The 23,965-nt window shown below is 40.8% G+C and overlaps 1 protein-coding gene across 5 annotated transcripts in view; it reads right to left on the bottom strand.

The window, feature by feature from the left end:
• bdh2 (3-hydroxybutyrate dehydrogenase, type 2) overlaps positions 1-23,965 on the bottom strand; it is an 85,085-nt gene that overhangs the window by 35,557 nt on the left and 25,563 nt on the right. For all 5 annotated transcript variants that reach the window (XM_069926086.1, XM_069926084.1, XM_069926083.1 and 2 more), the window contains 2 exons: positions 2,584-2,680; positions 1,163-1,271 (listed from right to left, as the gene is read on the bottom strand). In XM_069926086.1, coding sequence (XP_069782187.1) covers positions 1,163-1,271; positions 2,584-2,680 — 206 coding nt within the window. The remainder of the gene's footprint in view (positions 1-1,162; positions 1,272-2,583; positions 2,681-23,965) is intronic.

Raw genomic sequence — 23,965 nt, 5'->3', positions numbered from 1 at the left:
ATTGAGCATGGTGGGGGGGGGGGGGGGGGGGGGGTGTGCTGACTGGGCTGAGTGTGGGCTGGGGGAGGTGGTGCTGGCCGAGCTGAGCGGGTGAGGGGGATGGGGAGGAGACTGCTGACCGGGCTGAGCATGGGGTGGGCAGGGGGGGTGCTGACTGGTAGTCCAATGGGCGTCATTCAGGAGGCACTCAACCAGCATGTCGGTAGGGTGGAGGTCGCAGGAGATGGGGTGGCCTGGGAGCTCAGCCAAAAAGGCAGCCAGCATCAGCTGCTCCGAGCCAGCAGCCAAGTGGGGCAGAAGGCTGGACACGAGATGCAGAGCTCCAGGAGGAAAGGGCTCGGGGCAGTGGAGCCAAGAGACGGTGACTTCCAGGAGCTCTACCATCTCGTCGGGCAGCTCTCAGGCACATCTCAGCAGCACAGTGCCACTCTTCGCCCCGACCTCATTGTACCTCCTCTCATTGCCATCTCCCCCCCTCATCTAACTCCTGATGCGGCAGCAGGGGTGCAGTGCTGCCAAGCCTGGAATTTTTGGAGCACTGCACCAGATCGCAGAGTACACTCAATGTGGGAGCAATGGCCGTCTTCCTTACCCATAATCCCCTATGCAGCTGGAACCGTTGTGGTGCTGGTAGAGGGGTTCCAGCTGCATAGGGGATTATGGGTAAGGAAGACAGCCACTGCTCCCACATTGAGCCAGCTGCTGCCGCCTGATTCTCTCCCACCGAGTTCTGGGAGCCGAGAGTCACCTTTCCACTGAAGGTAAGAGAGGGAACCCATAGAGAAAGGGGCGGGGTCAACGGGGACAGGGACTGTGGGGGTCTCCCTCTGAAAACGGAGAATTTTAATAAATATGAGAAATTAACATTACTTTTGTATGTCATCTACTGAAAAAAGTGCTGGTTTTTGGAGGTTGCCAGTTTTCAGAATTCTGGATAAAAGGTTAGGTACCTGTATTGTGTGAAGATTAGGCTTTAGGGTCATTACGTTGGAAGGGCTGCAGAAGAGATTCACCAGGATATTACAGGGACTTGAGATCTTGAGTTATTGGGAGACACTCCATTGGCTGGGTCCTTATTCCCATTCACTTCAAAATTGTTGCTGCAATCAGCTAAATCCTATTGTCAGTTCTAGAAGTGAGAGATCTGGGCATTGCAGCTTACCTTCGGTAGAAAGGCTCTGATCATCATGTACATGCTGCGGACATTAAGGTTCATGGTAAAATCCCAGTCTCTGTCTTCACAATCCAGAATTGTGCCATGATGGACAAAACTAGTCAGCAAATCATGAAACAAAAAGAAAACTACTTTGAATGGACCTTCTATGATAAAAAGACAAAGATCATGAACATGTACTACCAAACAATGCAAGGGATGACTAGCTCTAACAACATTATACAAGTAGTCCCCAGAAAATAGCAGCCTGGTCTAGCCACACTATTGGTGAGTAACAACATGTTATTTGGCAACAAACTTCAAAGTGAACCGGGGTCAGCTTGGGTCCTAACAGTCTCACGTTTCTCCTTCTCCACCGTCAGTCCAAGGTGAAATCTGAAGGCCTGCATCAGACATGGATTTACCCGGTGCTGCAGAACCCTGGAACTTGACCAACTCAACTTACATCACACTTAAACATATTCAAAATGCCCATTTTGTAACTGGTTCTTTTGTCAGAGTGCCTGCATTTCCAGCCTATGCCAACCTCCCACTCAGACACTGCTGCACTATTTTCGACTCCTTCCTTCCTTCACCTTTCCTATTTCTTAAACTCTTCTAATCCTATAAGCCTTTTTTAGATCTCTGCATTTCCCAACCCTTTGGTGTGCTCTCAATTGTAAGTTTTATTTCAGGAGTCCTTGCCCTCAGATCTGAAACTGCCTCACAACAAACAACCCTATAACCAACCTGTTGATTTGATTTGAAGGCCCAAATTCTTTGCACTTGGTGACTTATGAGAGGCCCATTAATACCTTCAACCAAACCAAGGATCACTAAGTAGCACAAGTACCAGATGGAATAAATGAAGAACTTGCCTTTGATGAGAATTCACTCATTAAACAAACCATCATGTCTCTAGAAAATGTAGTCACAGTGAATATACTATATCACAAATTATCAGTTCATACTAAAAGACAACTGGGATGATAATAATCCAGACCATTTAACAAATTAATTTAACAAAATTAACAGTTTCCAATACCCTTTCTCCATGACATGGAGACACCAACTCTTGCTTAAAACACTTGACTATCATTCTCTCCTTGATAAAACCATGATTTTCACTTTCAAAGTTCCAGCAAAATTGATTTCAAAACTTGCATCAGGCAGCATTTGTGGAGGTTGACATTCAGGTTAAGATCCTGAGAGTGGAAAGGAAAGAGAGCCAGTAAAAAGAAGTGAGGGGAAGGGTGGAGCAGGAAATGGCCAGTGCAAGTTAGATCCAGGTCCAATTTTTCTGTGAAATGGGTTCAAAAGAATTTCAGTGCAACACAAAATCTCACTGAAATGGAAATTAGTTCAAACATCCTTAGTTTGGGAAACAGAAGCTTTATCCCATAATAGATATAAAAATCGGATTTGATTACCCTGCACAATTGAACAGAACGTCGATTTTCTCAATCTCCTTGGCCAGCTTCTCTATTTGCTCTTTCTTAGTCACATCCAGAACTTTGATTTGGATACCTGTTAGACCACAAAACCATTTGAAGGAACCCAGGTTAATGCATGCATCCTGCTCAAATTCTTTTGTAAAGATCCCCAAAACCCTTCACAAAAGCAAAGATTATTGTTGCTACACCTTTATTCTGCATCAGGAATGCAATTTAAATGAAAGTTACAAACCAGGCAGTCAAAGATATATTGATGTAAAGAGGATGGGATTCGAAGCAATGGTTATCAGGTGTGTGTCAGTTGTAGAATGGGAGGAAATGCTCTACATTGCAAATGCTGGGATGGGCTGAATGGCCTGTTTCCCTGCTACAAATTCTTTAGATTTTTAATCATATAGGACGATAGCAGGCCCTTTCGGCCCATGCCCCCAAATACACTAACTAACCTGCAACCCCCATACATTTTGAACGCTGGAAAGAAACAGAGCACCTGGAGAAAACCCACGCAGACATGGGTTAATACCTTCAACCAAAGCAAGGAAATTTCATAAACAGCGCCGGATTCAAACCCAGGTCACTGGTGCTGTAATAGTCCTGTGTTAACCACTATTCTCTGTTTCTTATTCAGGGGATAGAAAGGGATTATAAATTCTATTGAAGAGGTAGTTTTCCTTTTACACAGCCACTTTGTTCTGGGACATTTATTATGCTACACCTTTTGCGTGAAAGGTAGATGTGAAAAGAGGGGGTCATTCCAGTTCCGGCTTTTTTCCAGCAGCAGAGGTAGTAACAGCACTGGATCGCCATCTGTTTAAAAGGGACGATCTGGCATCATGACGGGAAAGGACCATATTTGTACCATATTTTTGAAAGTGTATTTATGGGTAAACATTTAAAAGATGCAAGTAGGCCAAAAAGAAAAATCTTTTTAATAATACTGCTGTCCCATTCTCTCTCAACAGCCGCTGCTTGTTCTCTTCTGGCGGTCTGCTGTCCCACTCTCTCCTGGTGGCCCACTGCCTGTCTCTCCTGGAGTGGGGGAGGGGAAAGGAGTGGCGCAGTGGGACCAGTGCATGGACTGACAGCGTGCCACCGGGAGTTTCCTGACATTAGGGATGATGTCACTTCCTAAGGCCAGCGTGCCCTCACAGGAAGTGGGTGGCCTCTTCGAGCAGTGCGAGAAATTCAAAATAAAGTTCAGTTCCTGGTTCACCTCATGCTGTGTGGACACCTATGTTATGGAGTCCAGAGGACCCCAAAACCCAGCAGCAATAGATTTGCACCACAACACAGGGTTACTTAAAGAAAAGTAGTTTTTAATTATATTTGAACAAGAAAACAGAATTAACTTTAATTTATTACTTAACCAACCTAACTACTTAATCGTCCCTCTAATACTAAGCGCAGGTGTGTGTAATGTATATTTAAGATTAGAAAAGTTCTTTGGATCACAGTCCAATCTCACTGGTTGCAGGCAATTCTTGTACTGTGCACAGAAGTTAGCATTAACAAAGTTCACCAGTCTATGGTGCTTAACAGGCAAATGGTTACCACTCAGGAGGGTTCTTGCTGGTTTTCACAGAGAGATTCCTTTTCCAGGGCATCCACAACTGATTCCTTCTCAATCAGTGTTGCTGACGAAACTTGCCCCCTTCAGGGTTCTCCAGATGATCCTCTTTCTTTCAGGTCACCTTTCAGACAGCCAGTCTTCTTTGACCAGACAGCCTTCCAACGTTTGCCAGCTTTGTCCTTCTAGAACTGATTTCTGTCTCCTCTCTTTCTGTTTCACACCCTCCCTCTCTGAGAGCAAAACTGTTTTCCTCTGCCTGCAAAGATCACATGTTCTCCCAGGCAAGCTGCCTTCCATACTTTGTTGCCTCCTCCAAAAAGCATTCTGCAAAAGTCCTGCAAATATTCTGTGTTTTAAAATGTGTGTGTGCAAGCTGCTCTAACAATTCCTCCCAAACCACCTCTAAATACTCTGTCACACCTATTATTTCGGTAGTTCTGCCGTAAAGACACTACAGCGTGTTATTTAAAGTAACATTTGATTGCAAACCCTTGTTTTCCAGACTCGTCTCTCTCGAACCTGACACTTCCTCAACACATCAATGACCAATGCTAGGACCAACAGTGGGCTGCCGGGAGAGTCTCCCAACTGCGTCCCACCAGCCCCCACAATGATTTCACAACCATCGACAGCCCTAATTTCAATTTTACCTATAAGGCTGGGGAAAGGAATATTTTTGAGTCATTTTTTTGGGGAAAAAAAGTGGGTCTAACATGCCATCACATAAGGTATGTTATATGTGACACTAGACACAGATGATGCTGTGTTATGCTTCTCACCTCTTTTGGTCCCAGAATGAAAGCTTGCTGCGTAAAATGACACACTGACTGTGCATTATGCCAGCTTTGTTTGGTTCAGTGTAAACAACCAAAGCGAACTTAATGTTGGGTCTTCTTTATGCCAATATTACAGGATTTCTGTATAAAAAGCATAAGTGACTGATGACTGCATCTAACACTGGCTGAATAAACAATAGCAGAATTAGGAAGGATTGATTATTGATGCTCTAAGTACAGATTCACCCCACAATGGAGCTGGCAAGAGAAAGGGAAAAGAACTGTTGGGTAGCTGGTAGACTGTTAATGAAGACACAACACTGCAAAAGAGATATCACCTTCCAGCTGCTCTGAGGTGAATTTAATGAAAAAGTTTAGAAGGATACACATACTACTTATTCAGAGATACATTCATTGGAGACAACACAATTTAGCCCAGCTCTAGAAGTGTTATGTGTGGCAGGATGGGAAATACTTAGAACAATGTTTTACATAGCAATAATCCATGATCCTATTGAATGGTGGCACTATGGGTTAAATGGCCAGCTCCTGCTCTTATTTCTTATAGAATACAGAACTTTATAACACAGTACTGGCCTTTTGGTCCATGACATTGTGCTGACTATATAAACATTACAATCTAATTTTTCCATACCTCACATGAATAATCCTATCTTTTTCTTACTTCCATGTGCCTCAGTTTTTAAAATGATCATAATGCACCACCACCACCACCCCTGGCAATGTATTCCAAGCACCCACCACTCCCTGTGTGAAAAACCTACCTCTGACAACTTCAGGTGTGTGCCAGTTGTAGAATGGGAGGAAATGTTCTATCATTGCAAATGCTGGGATGGGCTGAATGGCCTGTTTCCCTGCTACAAATTCTTTAGATCTTTAATCATACAGGATGATAACTTTTCTCCACTCACCTTAAACAGATGTCCTCTGGTATTTGCTAATATCACCTTGTAAAAAACCACTGGCTGGGCACCCGAACTATGCCTCTCATAATCTTATGTACCACATAATCTTATACACTTCCTCTTTTGACTCTCCAAAGAGAAAATCCCTAGCTCGGTCAACTTTACTTCATCCTCTCTAAGCTTTTACATCCTTCCTATAATGAGGAATCTAGAACTGCATGCTTTACTCCAAGTGTCATCTAACCCAGTGGAACTCAACCTTTTACTTTCCACTTACACATCAGTTTAAGTATTCTCTCTGCCATAGGTGCTCTGTCATTAGTAAGGGATTGCTTTTTTTTAAAATTTTTTTATTTTTCACACCATAAACCACATTGATCAAGATACATACATTTTCCTTTGCAAATATATACAGTGTCGTTTTCTCCCCCCCTCCTCCCATCCCACCCTCCCTACCTCCCCTCCCATTCATTTAAATTACAGAATCTAAGCTACATTAAATCAGTCAAACAATGTTGTCACTCAATAAAAATAAACATGAAATTCCACTGAGTCAATTCTTTTCATTTCCTTTTCCTTCTGTCATTTTAGGTGGTAGATGTCCCCGGTAGGTTTTCTCTATTGTGTTTCATGTATGGCTCCCATATTTGTTCAAATATTGCAATATTATTTCTTAAATTAAATGTTATTTTTTCTAACGGAATACATTTATTCATTTCTATATACCATTGTTGTATTCTCAAGTTATCTTCTAATTTCCAGGCTGACATAATACATTTTTTTGCTACGGCTAGGGCTATCCTAACAAATCTTTTTTGTGCACCATCCAAATCAAGTCCAAATTCTTTGTTTTTTATGTTACTTAGGAGTAAGATCTCTGGGTTTTTTGGTATATTGCTTTCTGTAATTTTATTTAATATCTGGTTTAGATCTTCCCAAAATTCTTTCACTTTCTCACACATCCAGATTGCATGAATTGTTGTTCCCATTTCTTTTTTACAACGAAAACATCTGTCAGATACTGTTGGGTCCCATTTATTTAACTTTTGAGGTGTAATGTATAGCCTGTGTATCCAGTTATATTGTATCATACATAACCTCGTGTTTATTGTATTTCTCATAGTTCCAGAGCATAACTTCTCCCATGTTTCCTTCTTTATCTTTATGTTTAAATCTTGTTCCCATTTTTGTTTAGTTTTACCATTTGTTTCCTCATTCTCCTTTTCTTGCAGTTTAATATACATATTTGTTATAAATTTTTTGATTATCATTGTATCTGCAATCACATATTCAAAATTACTTCCCTCTGGTAACCTCAGACTGCTTCCCAATTTGTCCTTCAAGTAGGATTTCAGTTGGTAGAATGCCAACACTGTACCTTGAGTTATATTATATTTATCCTTCATTTGTTCAAAGGATAGTAATTTATTTCCTAAAAACAATTTTCTATTCTTTTGATCCCTTTTTTCTCCCATTCTCTAAAGGAAAGGTTATCTATTGTAAAAGGGATTGACTGATTTTGCGTCAGTATTAGTTTTGGTAATTGGTAATTTGTTTTATTCCTTTTATTGTTTTATTCCTATTCTTCAGCGCAAACTCCGGGAGATACAAAATGAGTGGTGGACTAGCCTCGCCAAGCGAACCCAGCTCAGTGCGGATATTGGCGACTTCAGGGGTTTCTACGAGGCTCTAAAGGCTGTGTACGGCCCCTCACCCCAAGTCCAAAGCCCGCTGCGCAGCTCAGATGGCAAAGTCCTCCTCAGCGACAATATCTCCATCCTCAACCGATGGTCAGAACACTTCCAATCTCTTTTCAGTGCCAACCGCTCAGTCCAAGATTCCGCCCTGCTCCAGCTCCCTCAACAGCCCCTAAGGCTAGAGCTGGATGAGGTTCCCACCCTGGATGAGACATATAAGGCAATCGAACAACTGAAAAGTGGCAAAGCAGCAGGTATGGATGGAATCCCCCCAGAGGTCTGGAAGGCTGGCGGCAAAACTCTGCATGTCAAACTGCATGAGTTTTTCAAGCTTTGTTGGGACCAAGGAAAACTGCCTCAGGACCTTCGTGATGCCATCATCATCACCCTGTACAAAAACAAAGGCGAGAAATCAGACTGCTCAAACTACAGGGGAATCACGCTGCTCTCCATTGCAGGCAAAATCTTCGCTAGGATTCTCCTAAATAGAATAATACCTAGTGTCGCCGAGAATATTCTCCCAGAATCACAGTGCGGCTTTCGCGCAAACAGAGGAACTACTGACATGGTCTTTGCCCTCACACAGCTCCAAGAAAAGTGCAGAGAACAAAACAAAGGACTCTACATCACCTTTGTTGACCTCACCAATGCCTTCGACACCGTGAGCAGGAAAGGGCTTTGGAAAATACTAGAGCGCATTGGATGCCCCCCAAAGTTCCTCAACATGGTTATCCAACTGCACGAAAACCAACAAGGTCAGGTCAGATACAGCAATGAGCTCTCTGAACCCTTCTCCATTAACAATGGCGTGAAGCAAGGTTGTGTTCTCGCACCAACCCTCTTTTCAATCTTCTTCAGCATGATGCTGAACCAAGCCATGAAAGACCTCAACAATGAAGACGCTGTTTACATCCGGTACCGCACGGATGGCAGTCTCTTCAATCTGAGGCGCCTGCAAGCTCACACCAAGACACATGAGAAACTTGTCCGTGAACTACTCTTTGCAGATGATGCCGCTTTAGTTGCCCATTCAGAGCCAGCTCATCAGCGCTTGATGTCCTGTTTTGCGGAAACTGCCAAAATGTTTGGCCTGGAAGTCAGCCTGAAGAAAACGGAGGTCCTCCATCAGCCAGCTCCCCACCATGACTACCAGCCCCCCCACATCTCCATCGGGCACACAACACTCAAAACGGTCAACCAGTTTACCTATCTCGGCTGCACCATTTCATCAGATGCAAGGATCGACAACGAGATAGACAACAGACTCGCCAAGGCAAATAGCGCCTAACATCGAAGTACTCGAGATGGCAGAGGCCGACAGCATCGAATCCACGCTGCTGAAGATCCAACTGCGCTGGGTAGGTCACGTCTCCAGAATGGAGGACCATCGCCTTCCCAAGATCGTGTTATATGGCGAGCTCTCCACTGGCCACTGTGACAGAGGTGCACCAAAGAAGAGGTACAAGGACTGCCTAAAGAAATCCCTTGGTGCCTGCCACATTGACCACCGGCAGTGGGCTGATATCGCCTCAAACCATGCATCTTGGCGCCTCACAGTTCGGCGGGCAGCAACCTCCTTTGAAGAAGACTGCAGAGCCCACCTCACTGACAAAAGACAAAGGAGGAAAAACCCAACACCCAACCCCAACCAACCAATTTTCCCCTGCAACCCCTGCAACCGTGTCTGCCTGTCCCGCATCGGACTTGTCAGCCACAAATGAGCCTGCAGCTGACATGGACATTTACCCCCTCCATAAATCTTCGTCCGCGAAGCCAAGCCAAAGAAAGAAGAAGACATGAATCTTCTTCCAAATATTGAGCAGATGATGTAATACTGGAGAATTCCTATGTTGTACCAATTTTTCATCCCATTTATATAATATATGTTCAGGTATCTTATCCCCTATTTTATCTAGTTCTAATCTAGTCCAATCTGGCTTTTCCCTTGTTTGATAAAAATCTGATAGGTATCTTAATTGTGCGGCTCTATAATAATTTTTAAAGTTTGGCAGTTGTAAGCCTCCTTGTTTATACCATTCTGTTAATTTATCTAGTGCTATCCTCGGTTTCCCCCCTTTCCATAAAAATTTCCTTATTATTTTCTTTAACTCCTTGAAGAATTTCTCCATCAAGTGTATTGACAATGCCTGAAATAGGTATTGTATCCTTGGGAAAATGTTCATTTTAATACAGTTTATCCTTCCTATTAGTGTTAGTGGGAAGTCTTTCCAATGCTCTAAGTCGTCCTGTAATTTTTTCATTAGTGGATAATAATTGAGTTTATATAGATGGCCGAGGTTTTTATTTATTTGTATACCTAGGTATCGTATTGCTTGCATTTGCCATCTGAATGGTGATTCCTTCTTAAATTTTAAGAAATCCGCATTATTCATTGGCATTGGTTCACTTTTATTTGCATTAATCTTGTAACCCGACACTTCTCCATATTCCTTCAATTTCTTATGTAATTCTTTTATTGATAATTCTGGTTCTGTTAAGTATACTATTACGTCTTCCGCAAATAAACTGATTTTATGTTCCTTGTCTTTTATTTTTATCCCTTTAATTTTATTTTCTGTTCTTATCAGTTCTGCAAGTGGTTCTATGGCTAACGCGAACAATAAGGGTGATAGTGGGCATCCCTGCCTTGTTGATCTGCTTAAGTTAAATTGCTTTGATATATATCCATTTACTGTCACTTTCGCCAATGGCCCCTTATATAATGCTTTAATCCAATTAATATACTTCTCTGGTAAACTGAATTTTTGTAATACTTTGAATAAATAATTCCATTCTACTCTGTCAAAGGCCTTCTCTGTGTCTAAAGCAACTGCTACTGTTGGAGATTTATTCCCTTCTACTGCATGAATTAAGTTAATAAATTTACAGATATTGTCTGTTGTTCATCTTTTTTTAATAAATCCAGTTTGGTCTAGATTTACTATTTTAGGTACATAGTCGGCTAATCTGTTTGCTAATAGTTTAGCTATTATCCCATAATCTGTGTTAAGTAAAGATATTGGTCTATATGACGCTGGTGCGAGTGAATCTTTCCCTGTCTTTGGTATTACTGTAATTATTGCTTTTTTGCATGAATCTGGATAGCTTTGTGTTTTATCAATCTGATTGATTACTTCCAGGAGGGGAGGAATTTATAAATCTTTAAATGTTTTATAGAATTCTATTGGGAATCCATCCTCTCCTGGTGTTTTATTATTTGGTAGTTTTTTTTATTATCTCTTGTATTTCTACTATTTCAAATGGTTCTGTTAATTTATTTTGTTCCTCTATTTATAATTTTGGTAGTTCAATTTTAGTTAAAAAATCATCTATTTTGTCTTCTTTCCCTTCGTTTTCAGTTTGGTATAATTGTTCGTACAATTCTCTGAAGTTTTCATTAATCTCCGTTGGATTATATGTGATTTGTTTGTCTTTTTTCCTTGATGCCAATACCATTCTCTTAGTTTGTTCTGTCTTAAGCTGCCATGCTAGAATTTTGTGCGTTTTTTCTCCTAGTTCATAATATTTCTGTTTTGTCTTCATTATGTTCTTCTCCACCTTATATGTTTGTAGTGTTTCATATTTTATTTTTTTTATCTGCCAATTCTCTTCTTTTAGTTGTGTCTTCCTTCATTGCCAATTCTCTTTCTATATTTACTATTTCCCTTTCCAACTGCTCTGTTTCCTGATTGTAGTCCTTCTTCATCTTGGTTACATAACTTATTATTTGCCCTCTGATGAACGCTTTCATTGCGTCCCATAGTATAAACTTATCTTTCACTGACTCCGTATTTATTTCAAAGTACATTTTAATTTGTCTTTCAATGAATTCTCTAAAATCCTGCCTTTTAAGTAGCATGGAGTTTAATCTCCATCTATACATTCTTGGAGGGATGTCCTCTAACTCTATTGTCAATATCAGGGGTGAGTGGTCCGATAATATTCTCGCTTTATATTCTGTTTTTCTTACTCTGTCTTGCATACGAGCTGATAACAGGAATAGGTCTATTCCTGAGAATGTTTTATGTCTACCCGAATAATATGAATATTCCTTTTCCTTTGGGTGTTGTTTCCTCCATGTATCCAAAAGTTGCATTTCTGCATCGATTTAATTATAAATTTGGTTACTTTGTTCTTTCTGTTAATTTTTTTCCCAGTTTTATCCATGTTTGAATCCAAATTAAGGTTGAAATCCCCTCCTATTAGTATGTTCCCTTGCGTGTCTGCTATCTTCAAAAAAATATCTTGCATAAATTTTTGATCTTCTTCGTTAGGTGAATATACATTGAGTAAATTCCAAAACTCCGAATATATCTGACATTTTATCATTACATATCTCCCTGCTGGATCTATTATTTCCTCTTCTATTTTAATTGGTACATTTTTACTGATTAATATCGCTACTCCTCTAGCTTTTGAATTATATAACGCTGCTGTTACATGTCCTACCCAATCTCTGTTTAATTTCTTGTGCTCCATTTCAGTTAAATGTGTTTCTTGCACGAATGCTATATCAATTTTTTCTTTTTTCAGTAAATTTAGCAGTTTCTTCCTTTTGATTTGGATATGTATTCCGTTAATATTTAAAGTCATATAGTTCAATGTAGCCATTTCATACTTTGTTTATCTTTCCTTTCGATTTCCTCATCATCACCTTTCCTTCTTATCCATTTCTGCTTTCTTGTTTTGAACACTTTATAAGACAACATTTCTAAAACATCAAACATTTCCCTTATTCTGCTATCTAAAATTTCTTTAACCCCATTATCCCCTCCCCTTTCTGAGTTGCCCTTTATCCCTTGTCGGGCAACCACATCTCCCCTCTCCATTTGGATTTGCGAATTCACTCGCAAGTGTCAACTGATTTCGCAGTGACCGTAACTCCTCCCCACCCAGCCCCCCGCAGAAAAGATTTCAATTTTCATATATAACAAAGGTCACTCTCTTAATTCCCTCCTTACTTCCTCTCTTCCCTTTCATTCCCTTATTAATTCTTATCTATACTCTATATATTTTCCTTTAAATACGGATACACTCATGTACACACATATATACATACACACCTATATATATATATATATATATATATATACCCATATACACACATACATATAGTTCGTGGTCATTTTTACTCTCATCTCTCTGCCTGTTTTGTAGTTTTGTAGTTGTTCTGCAAATTTTCGTGCTTCCTCCAGATCTGTGAATAGTCTGTTTTGCTGCCCTGCAATAACTATTTTAAGTACCGCTGGGTACTTTAGCATAAATTTATATCCTTTTTTCCATAGGATCGTTTTTGCTGTATTAAACTCCTTTCTCTTCTTCAGGAGTTCAAAACTTATGTCTGGAGAGAAAAATTTTTTTTGACCTTTGTATTCCAGTGGCTTTTTGTCTTCTCTTATTTTCTTCATTGCTTTCTTCAATATATTTTCTCTTGTTGTATATCTTACGAATTTTACTAAAATAAATCTTGGTTTTTGCTGTGGCTGTGGTTTTGGAGTTAATGTTCTATGTGCCCTTTCTATTTCCATTTCTTCCTGTAATTCTGGTCTTCCTAGGACCCTGGAGATCCAATCTTTTATAAATTCTCTCATATTCTTGCCTTCTTCATCTTCCTTAAGGCCCACTATCTTTATATTATTTCTTCTATTATAATTTTCCATTATATCTACCTTCTGAGCTAACAGCTCTTGTGTCTCTTTAACTTTTTTATTAGATTCTTCTAATTTCTCTTTTAAGTCCTCTACTTCCATTTCTACGGCTGTTTCTCGTTCTTCCACCTTGTCCACTCTTTTTCCTATATCTGACATGACCATCTCTATTCTATTCATTTTTTCTTCTGCACTTTTAATTCTTCTTTTTATTTCACTAAATTCTTGTAATTGCCATTCTTTTACTGATTCCATATATTCTTTAAAAAAAAAATCCATTGTCTTGCCTTTCCCTTCTTCTTCCATTTCTCTATGTTCTTCTTCTTCTTCCTCTGGGTTGGTCATCTGTTGTTTGCGCACTTTTACTTGGCTCCGCGAGCCATTTTTGTAGTCCCGAGCTCGGGACTTCCACTGACCTCTGGGAGCGGGCTTCTCTCTCTGCCGTGGGCCTCCTCGGACAAGTAAGGCCTTCACTTTCTTCTTCTGACATTCTTTCTTCTTCTCTTCTTCCTGTTGCTTTCAACTTTTCTTTCTTCGCTGCCATTTTCTTCCCACCTTTACTTTTACTTTGTTTTAATTTTTATTCTTGTACCTTTGTGTTTTGTGTATTTTTTTTAAACTTTTCCGGAGAGGGCTGGAGTTCCCTGACTGGCCACGACTTCATCGCATGACTCCTCCAGTAAGGGATTGCTTAAGGTGGTATGTGAGTGCGAAGGGAAGGTTGAGAATCTCTGCTCTCGACCCAGTTATTGAAATATTTTGCTTGAGAAAATTGTGATTGGCCTATTTCCTTTGGAGTTATGAAACTGCCCATAACGAGTCAATTAGGTACGATTAAAACAGTGGTTTTCAAACTTTTTCTTTCCACCCACATACCACTTTAAGCAATCCCTTATTAATCACAGAGCACCTATGGCATAGGGAATACCTATTGTGGTATGTGAGTGGAAAGAAAAAGATTGAGAACCACTGGAACTAGTTTTGTAGAGCTGCAACATTACCTCTCTACTCTTGAACTCAATCCCCTGGCTAATGAAAGCCAGCTCATAAATCTTAACCATCTTATCAACTTGTGTGGCAACCTTGAGGATTCTATTGTCTTGAACCCCCAAATTCCAGTGGTTCTCAACCTTTTTCTTTCCACTCCCTTAGCTGTTCTATTCCTTCTTATTTGAAACAAGATGATAGATTTACATTTCTTTTGAAGGAAATTCTATCAAGATTTCAGCTCACACAAACATGCTGCTCAAATTTCCAAAGTCTCAGCCAAATTGCAGAAATAGAACAAATTAGAGTGTACTTTGATATTTCACCCACACTGTTCTCTTAACGAAAGGCACCAAATAATCTGTGTGGTTGCATGAAATTAATTATACACCTTCATCTGTACAAACAAAAGTGAGATTTATACATTGTGCCTGTGGCAACTAGTTTGTGCTGCTTTTATACACAGACAAGTAGACCAACTCCACAGGCACGAGCTCAACTCCCACTGTGGTGGTGTGGTGCACTGTTAGCCAGCATCAGATACACACAAAGATAAAGACTGTACAACGGGCTTTAATCCACAAAGACTTCCACAGAGCCAGGCAGGCTGTGGCTGCAACAACTCTGAGTGAGGCCTCGGGAGGCCGGCGGCACAGGCTTATATCCCGGAGGGTGATTGACACCCGACCGGGTGGGGCTTGATCCATTCAGGCCGACTGATTGACAGCCGGCCACGTGTTGTCCTGTCCCCTTACACTCCTGCAGGTTGCCCCCTGCAGTAGGCTGGTAGTGTACCACCACAGGTAGCTTGGCGAATTTGCATTCAACAAATTAAATAAATCAGTTATGAAAAAAATCAAGTCATCAATAAAATTATGCTGTGACTGGTTTGTAGGAACACGCCAGTTCACTCAAATCACTATATTGACTCCAAATGCATCATTTTTTTTGTTCAGGGGTTATAAAATAACTACCAATATCCCTGCAGGTGTCCACATTTCTTGAACATAGAAAAAGAACCTGCAATGTAAGATTATTTAATTTAAGCTATGCTTCAGATATTCTGTGCCAAAATGTCTCTTTCCACTGGGAAACCTCGTCCATCCTGTCAAAGAGGCATTCAACTAAAGTAACATAATTCAGGGGTGCAAGTTTGCAAACATAGAAAATTCATCTCTTCAGGCCTGCTCCACCATTCAAAACCATCATGGCTGATCATGTGACCCCAGTCCCCCTATTCCTGCTCTCTCTCCATAGGATTTGATCCCTTTAGCCTCTCGGTCTATATCCAGTTCCCTTGTGACTATATTCAACGATCTGGCCTCAACAACTTTCTGTAGCAGAAAGTTCCACTGGTATAACTTTATTTGCCACAGAATATTTAGAACAGTGAGAAGCATTCTTCTGCAAGCAGACTGACAGGCTCTCTCTAACATACATACAGCCGTGTAAAGAGCATAAGAATATAATTAGAAGCAGAATCGGCCATCTGTCTGTCTTGCTGCTCCATATGAATGTGGACTCAATTACACCTACCTGCCTTTTTCTCATACCCATTAATTCTCCTATTATGGAAAAATGCATCTAACCGGATCTTAAATATATTTATTGAGTTGCCTCTATTGCTTCCTTGGACAAAGAATTCCACTGATTCACTACCCTCTGAAGTGTGTAATGGTAACCTAAATGAATATTGCCCAGAGGCACTGACCTCCACAATCATGAAGTGCTTTGACCGACAGGTAATGGAATGCATCAAATCACACCTTCCAGTGATGTTGGATCCGTTCCAGTATACTATCATCCAAACCAGCCCACAGACGATGCTATAGCCTTGACCCTTCAATACACTCTGACCCACCTAGAGGATGATGCCTCATATGCTAGGCTATTGTACATTGACTCAGCTTAGTATTTAAAATTATCGGACCTCAGAAGCTGGTGGATAAACTGTCCTCACTGGGACTCAACACCCCTCTCTGCAACAGGATTCTAGACTTCTTGACGGAAAGACCATCGTCTTTTTGGGTTGGGAGCAACATTTCAAGCCCCAGCGCAATTCAGGGTTATGTGCTCAGCCTGCTACTATTCACGCTGCTGACTGGCGTGCATTGTCAGATTCAGTACAAACAATCAAGTCTGCAGATGATACAACAGTAGTTGGCTCATCAGCAATAATGATGGGTTGGCTTAATGAGACGAGGTTGGGAGGCTCGTAAAACGATGCGAGAACAACAAACTATCAACGCTGACAAGACAAAGGAGATGATTGTGGACGTGAGGAGGTTGAAGATCGACCATTCTCCATTACATCAATGGCTTTATCGTGGACAGCGCAGTTATTATGTGTCCATTTAAAGGATGACCTATTCTGGACCCACGACACCTCCTCATTAGTCAGGAAGATGCAGCTGTGTCTACACTTCCTAAGGTGGTTGAGGAGGACAAGGCTACCAGCTCCCATCTTGACAACATTTTACAGGAGCACAATTGAAAGTGTCCTGTTTGGCAGCATCAGTGTGTAGTCTGGTAGCTGCAAAGCATCAGGCAATAAGTCAATACAGAGGATCATAAAAATGGCTGAGAAGAGCTCTGGGGTCTTTCTTTCCACTAGTGATGACATTTACTGGGAATGTGCCTTAAGTAGGGCTCAAAGAATTATAGAGGATCTTTTCCATCCAGTACACAGCATCTCTGACCCACTACCATTAAGGTGGTGGTATAGGAGCATTAAAATCAGAACTGCCAGGCTGATAATAGCTTCTTCATGCAGCCTGTGAGATTGATGAACAGTATGGGTGGCACAGTTAGCACAATGCTGTTACAGCACCAATGATCAGGATTGGGGTTTGAATCCCGTACTGTCTGTAAGGAGTTTGTACGTTCTCCCAGTATCTGCATGGATTTCCCTGGGTGCTCTAGTTTCCTTCCACCATTCAAAAATGTATTGGGGGTTGTAGGTCAATTGGGCAGCATGAGCTAGTGGGCCGAAATGGTCTATTACTGTGCTATATGTCTAAATTTAAATTTAAAATATCCTTTAACTGAGTAAACCAAAATATTTATACATTTATTTTAAATATATCTTTAAGTTTATATGTGACTATTATATGCTGCGTATCGTGTATGTGTGTGCACCGTGGTCTGGAGAAATACTGTTTCATCAGGTTGTATATGAACAGTCAGATGATAATAAACTTGAACTTGAAAAAGTAGTTGTTTCTCATCTCCATCTGAGCACAATTACAGAATATATGATTGGAGTGAAAAAAGATCAGTTAGCACTAAGCAAGGACAGCATGAGACCACTGAAATATGGTTCATGGCTGCAGGAAAGAAACTGTCTTTAAATTTGTTGGTTTGTGCTTTCATACTCTTAGACATTCTCCACAATGCAAGCGGGGAGAAGAGAGTGTGTCCAGGATGGAATGGAACAAAAGAATGGTCAGGGATGGAGAGACCTGGTGCTTACAGGCTGGACAGCAGAACTCCTGGTTGCTAATTGCAAAGGGACAAGATTATGGGTGTGCAAGAGGCTAGAATTGGAGAAGTCAAGAGATCTGGGGGACAAGGGAAGAGAATTACACTGGTAAAGTAGGAAAGGTTATGGTGGAAAATGAAAACAAGGATGGGCAGGGCTATGCTTTCTTCCTAGTTTCCTTTTTACCAATGTCCAGGTCTGGAGAATAAAATGGAGGAGCTGAGGTTGAGATTATTGCACCGAGTATACATCAGAGATTGCTGTATACTCTTCTTCACAGAAGCATGGCTCACCCCAACTTCCCAGTCTGAGCCCTTCAGCCCAAAGGTGTCTTCTGACATCACAAGAACCATTGGTATCTTAGGTAAAGGAAGAGGCAACAGTGACTGCCTCATAATTAACTCTTCATGGTGTTCAGATGTGCCAATCCTGTCACAGGACTACTCTCCTTATGGCCTTCCCTCAATCAGCTCAGCTTTGAATAAGCAGTGAAGATTCTCAATATTCAGCCTTCTGAGAAGAAATTCCTCATAGTTTGGTAGAGAGAGCTTGTTTCTGTTCTGTAGTAGTGTTCTATTTTAAATGGTCAATGTTTTATCCTGATTATTCCCACAGTTCTAGATTTCCTCATTGTACTTATTATGCAGGAAATATCCTTCTAGTCCCTAACAATAATTAGCAAGACCAACTCCTGTTCTTGTAAACAACATAAAAATAATAAGCTCAAATAAATTCAAATATGCCACACCTGCATATCATCTTGGTCTCCTTATTTAATTAGAAATATTCTTGAGGCAGTGCTTGATTAGTTCCAAGAATAAATAGGCAATTTTATGAGAGTAGATTAGATTATAACCATATACAGCACAGAACAGGCCAGTTTGGCCCTACTAGTCCATGCCGGAACAAATCCCCACCCTCCTAGTCCCACTGACCAGCACCTGGTCCATACCCCTCCAATCCTCTCCCCTCCATGTAATTATCCAGTCTTTCCTTAAATCTAAATAACGTCCTTGCTTCAACAACCACTGCTGGAAGCTTATTCCATATCCCAACCACCCTTTGTGTGAAGAAATTTCCCCTCCTTTCTACATGAATCTTCTTCCAAATATTGAGTAGATGATGTAATACTGGAGAACTCCTACGTTGTACCAACTTTTCATCCCATTTATATAATATGTGTTCAGGTATCTTTTCCCCTATTTTATCTAGTTCTAATCTAGTCCAATCTGGCTTTTCCCTTGTTTGGTAAAAATCTGATAGGTATCTTAATTGTGCGGCTCTATAATTTTTAAAGTTTGGCAGTTGTAAGCCTCCTTGTTTATACCATTCTGTTAATTTATCGACTGCTATCCTCGGTTTCCCCCCTTTCCATAAAAATTTCCTTATTATTTTCTTTAACTCCTTGAAGAATTTCTCTGTCAAGTGTATTGGCAATGCCTGAAATAGGTATAATATCCTTGGGAAAATGTTCATTTTAATACAGTTTATCCTTCCTATTAGTGTTAATGGTAAATCTTTCCAATGCTCTAAATCGCCCTGTAATTTTTTCATTAGTGGATAATAATTGAGTTTATATAGATGGCCAAGATTTTTATTTATTTGTATACTTAGGTATCTTATTGCTTGCATTTTCCATCTGAATGGTGATTCCTTCTTAAATTTTGAGAAATCCGCATTATTCATTGGCATTGCTTCACTTTTATTTACGTTAATCTTGTAATCCGACACTTTCTCCATATTCCTTCAATTTGTTATATAATTCTTTTATTGATAGTTCTGGTTCTGTTAAGTATACTATAACATCATCCGCAAATAAACTGATTTTATATTCCTTGTCTTTTATTTTTATCCCTTTTATATTATTTTCTGTTCTTATCAATTCTGCTAGTGGTTCTATAGCTAAAATTGTTTTTCAGGAAATAGATTATTATCCTTTGAACAAATGAAAGATAAATACAATATAACTCAAGATACAGTGCTGGCATATTACCAATTGAGATCCTACTTGAAGGACAAATTAGGAAGCAGTCTGAGGTTACCAGAGGGAAGTAACTTTGAATATGTGATTACAGATACAATGATAATCAAAATATTCATAACAAATATGTATATTAAACTGCAAGAAAAGGAGAATGAGGAAACAAAAATGGGAACAAGATTTAAATATAAAGATAAAAAAGGAAACATGGGAGAAGTTATGTTCTGGAACGATGAGAAATACAATAAATACGAGGTTACGTATGATACAATATAACTGAATACACAGGCTATACATTACACCTTAAAAGTTAAATAAATGGGACCCAACAGTATCTGACAGATGTTTTCGTTGTAAAAAAGAAATGGGAACAACAATTCATGCAATCTGGATGTGTGAGAAAGTAGAAAAATTTTGGGAAGATCTAAACCAGATATTAAATAAAATTACAGAAAACAATATACCAAAAAACCCAGAGATCTTCCTCCTAAGTAACATAAAAAACAAAGAATTTGGAATTGATTTGGATGGTGCACAAAAAAGATTTGTTAAGATAGCTCTAGCCGTAGCAAAAAAATGTATTATGTCAACCTGGAAATTGGAAGATAATTTGAAAATACAACAATGGTATATAGAAATGAATAAATGCATTCCATTAGAAAAAATAACATATAGTTTAAGAAATAATATTGAAATATTTGAACAAATATGGGAGCCTTACATGAAACACAATAGAGAAAACCTACTGGGGACATTCACCACCTAAATTAATGAAAGGAGAAGGAAATTAAAAGAATTGACTCAGTGGAATTTCTTGTTTATTTTTATTGAATGACAACATTGTTTGACTGGTTTAATGTATCTTAGATTTTGTACTTTAAATGGATGGGGGGGAGGTAGGGAGGGTGGGATGGGAGGAGGGAGGGGCGGGGGAGAAAATGACACTGTATATATTTGAAAAGGAAAATGTATGCATCATGGTCAAACTGGTTTATGGTGTGAAAAATAAAAAATTAAAAAAAACCTTCTCTGCACTCTCTCTATTTTGTTTATCCCCTTCCTCTAATTTGGGATTGAGGGGGGGATTTGATGGAGCAGTGAAGATTCCCTATCCAAGGCATATGACTAAAGAAAATATGTACTTCGTTCATAGAATAAAATGGCAAATATAAAAATTTTTAAAATAATATTATGTTTAGAGGAGGTTATGAAAGCAATTCAAGAATGGTCCCCACAACATTTGAAACTTTCAGTATTTTTCAAGGGTAGGACATGTCCAAAACATATGAATTAAAGAAACCTCTCTCACATTTATCACAGTCAGGATTTACCTCTTAATAGATGTGAGATAATTTAGCTTTTGACATATGAGGCCTATGTACAACTTTAAATTGTAATAAGCAAAGATGGGCACATAAGAATGTAGTATTAAACCTCTTAGAAATTAGATCCCAAACTTTGTTCCCAGGCATTTTTAATTTTAGCTAGAGGAGCATGTCTTAAGGTTATCATAAAGAATAGATATTAAAGCTGCTCAGCCTCTCCCGATAACTCAAACTGAGTCATGGCAACATCCTCAAAAATCTTCTCTGCATTCTTTCCAGCTTGACATCTTTCCTGCAGCACGGTGAGCAAAAGTGAATGCAATACTCCAAATGAGGCCTCATAAAAATCTTGTACATCTGCAACATGACCTCTCAACACCAATACTCAACACTCTGACTGAATAAGGCCAATGGGCTGAATGCCTTTTATAACCACCCCATTTACCTGCGATGCCATATGTTCCTGTATTTGTATATGCTTCTGCTCTACAACACTCCCAAGATCCCTCTCATCCTACCAATGTTAGACTTCCCAAAATGCACACCTCATAGTTTTCTGTACTAAATTCCATCAACCATTCTTCTGCCCAACTGATCAAGATCCTTCAGCAATCTTTGGCAACAATCTTAACTCTCTACAATACAAGACACTTTAGTTTCACCTGCAAACTTGGTAATCATGCCATGTACATTTTCATCTAAATCACTGATATCGATGACAAACATCAATGAATCCAGCATTCAACTTCAAGGAACTCCATTAGTCAAAGACTTCCAGTTTAAAAAACAACCTTCCTCCTCCACTGTTTTCTACCATGAAGCCAATTTTTTACCCATTCTGCTGTCTCAACTTGCATCCCATGTGATCTAACCTTCTAGAGCAGCTGACCATGCAGAACCTTATCAAATGCCTTGCTGAAATCCACATATACCACATCTACACCTCTGCCCTTGTCAATCTCATTGGTCACATCATTAAAAAATTCAATCAGATTTGTAAGACATGACCTCCCAGTTTCAAAACTATGCTGACTATCCCAGATCAGCACGTACATCTCTCTCAGAATGTCCTCTGTTAACACCCCAACCACAGATCTCAGGCTCACTGGCCTGTAGTTCCCAAGCTTTGCTCTGTAGGCTGTCTTGAAGAAAGGGACATTTTCCACCTTCAGGACTAATGGCACTCACCTGTACTTAACAATAACTTGTAGCAGTTCTCCCACACGACAAGTGTACTGGCGTCAGCAGCCATGGTTCACAGCCAGTGCCATCCATGGAGACACTCAGAGCAGGGCAAAGCCGTGGCCCAGAAGTTAACATCACTTCTGCACTACTGGGGCGCTAAGGACTCTGGGACTGGGTGGGCCTTTTAAGTACACGCTTTGAAACCAGTTACTTCAGAACTCTGCAGGAGTCAGTGTGTTCCTTTCGATTTAGCGGCTTATGATCTACGTTAGTGACCCTGACAGTCATATAGACCCGACAACTCGAGCAGCATGTACAGTGTGAACAACTCAACCTTTCAAAATATAGTTTCACTGAAACTGCCGACTTTCTGGACTGCTAAGCCCCTCGTCTGGATCCAGCAGGCAGAGGCACAGTTCTGGGTCAGGAATGTTGTCTCAGATGAGATGCGATATTATTACGTGGTGGCTGCGTTCAACCAAGCCACGTAATGGATTTTCTACAGCAGCTTCCGGAGGCTGGCAGGTATGAAGCACTCAAAGTCCTGTTAATCAACACATTCAGCCTCACACCACGAACAGGCTGCACGGTTGCTATGGATAGATGACCTAGGTGACCATGCCCTATCAGCCCTAATAGTGATATGCCGGAACTAGCAGACAGCCATAAGCCGTGCTACTCTTTGAACAGCACTTTTTAGAGAAGATGCCAGAGGACATCCACCTCCTACTAACAAACAAAGATTTCTCCAACCCGCGGAATGGTCACTCACATGGACATTTTGTGGTGCGCCAAACAAAACAGCATGGCCGAAGGCCCTACCACTCCGCACCCCATCAGCTAAACTGGGGCCCGCTGATGCCCACCACCATGCTTGTTTCAGGGAATCAAAAAGGACAGCTGTCACTAATGGTGATGGCGGCTGGCCATCACGATAGCCTCCTGTATGTCTGGGACAGGCACTCCCGGTACAAATTCCTAGTAGACAGGAGGTGAAATCAGTGTCCTGCCCTCCTCGAGCCACGATACCAGAATTGGAGGGGTTAGGCCAGAGCTCACGGCGGCTAACAGCATCACCGTCTGCACTTACAGCACACGGACCACCCCCTTGCAGTTCGGTCCAGCCGATTTATTGGACATCCACATTGGCCATAATGTCACAGCCATTGCTGGGTGCAGACTTCCTCCATGCACACAGTTTGCTGGTACACCTGAAGGGGCAGAGACTGGTCGATGCCAAAACTTTCCAAACCTTTCCCCTTGGGGAGGCCAAATTGCCACCTCCACACCTTGACTCATGTGCTCAGACAATAAGTTCGCAAGGGTGTTATCAGAGTTCCCGTCCATCGTCACGCTGCAGTTTTCCATGGTAGCCCAAAACACGGCGTGACATACCACATCCCCACACAGGGACACCCCCTGCATGTTCGGGCTTGCAGGCTACCACCAGACCAATTCCAGAGTGGATGGAAGAATGAGCCCAACCCATGTTCGGTGCCTCCAAACAGCCTGTACGATGAGCTGTGGTTGTCCTGTGGAGGTGTTACAGAGAAGTTTTCTACCTCTGGGCCCGATTGATACGTCTTCAAAGCTGGTGAACGCAGAATGTGGTATGGCATGTGGTATGGCCTATGCAAACAGGTCAGACACGGCGCCAGGACGTGCACACATTGCCAAACCTCCAAGGTCCAGAGACACATGAAGATACCATTGCAACCCTTCCAGCCAATGCACAAGAGATTCGAGCATGTGCACTTGGACATCATTGGCCCACTACCTGTT

This window comes from Narcine bancroftii, chromosome 3 (genome assembly GCF_036971445.1).
Source record: "Narcine bancroftii isolate sNarBan1 chromosome 3, sNarBan1.hap1, whole genome shotgun sequence".
Classification (NCBI taxonomy): Eukaryota; Metazoa; Chordata; class Chondrichthyes; order Torpediniformes; family Narcinidae; genus Narcine; species Narcine bancroftii.
The sequence above is the reverse complement of the archived record's forward strand: the minus strand, read 5'-3'. Positions and strand labels throughout refer to the sequence as shown.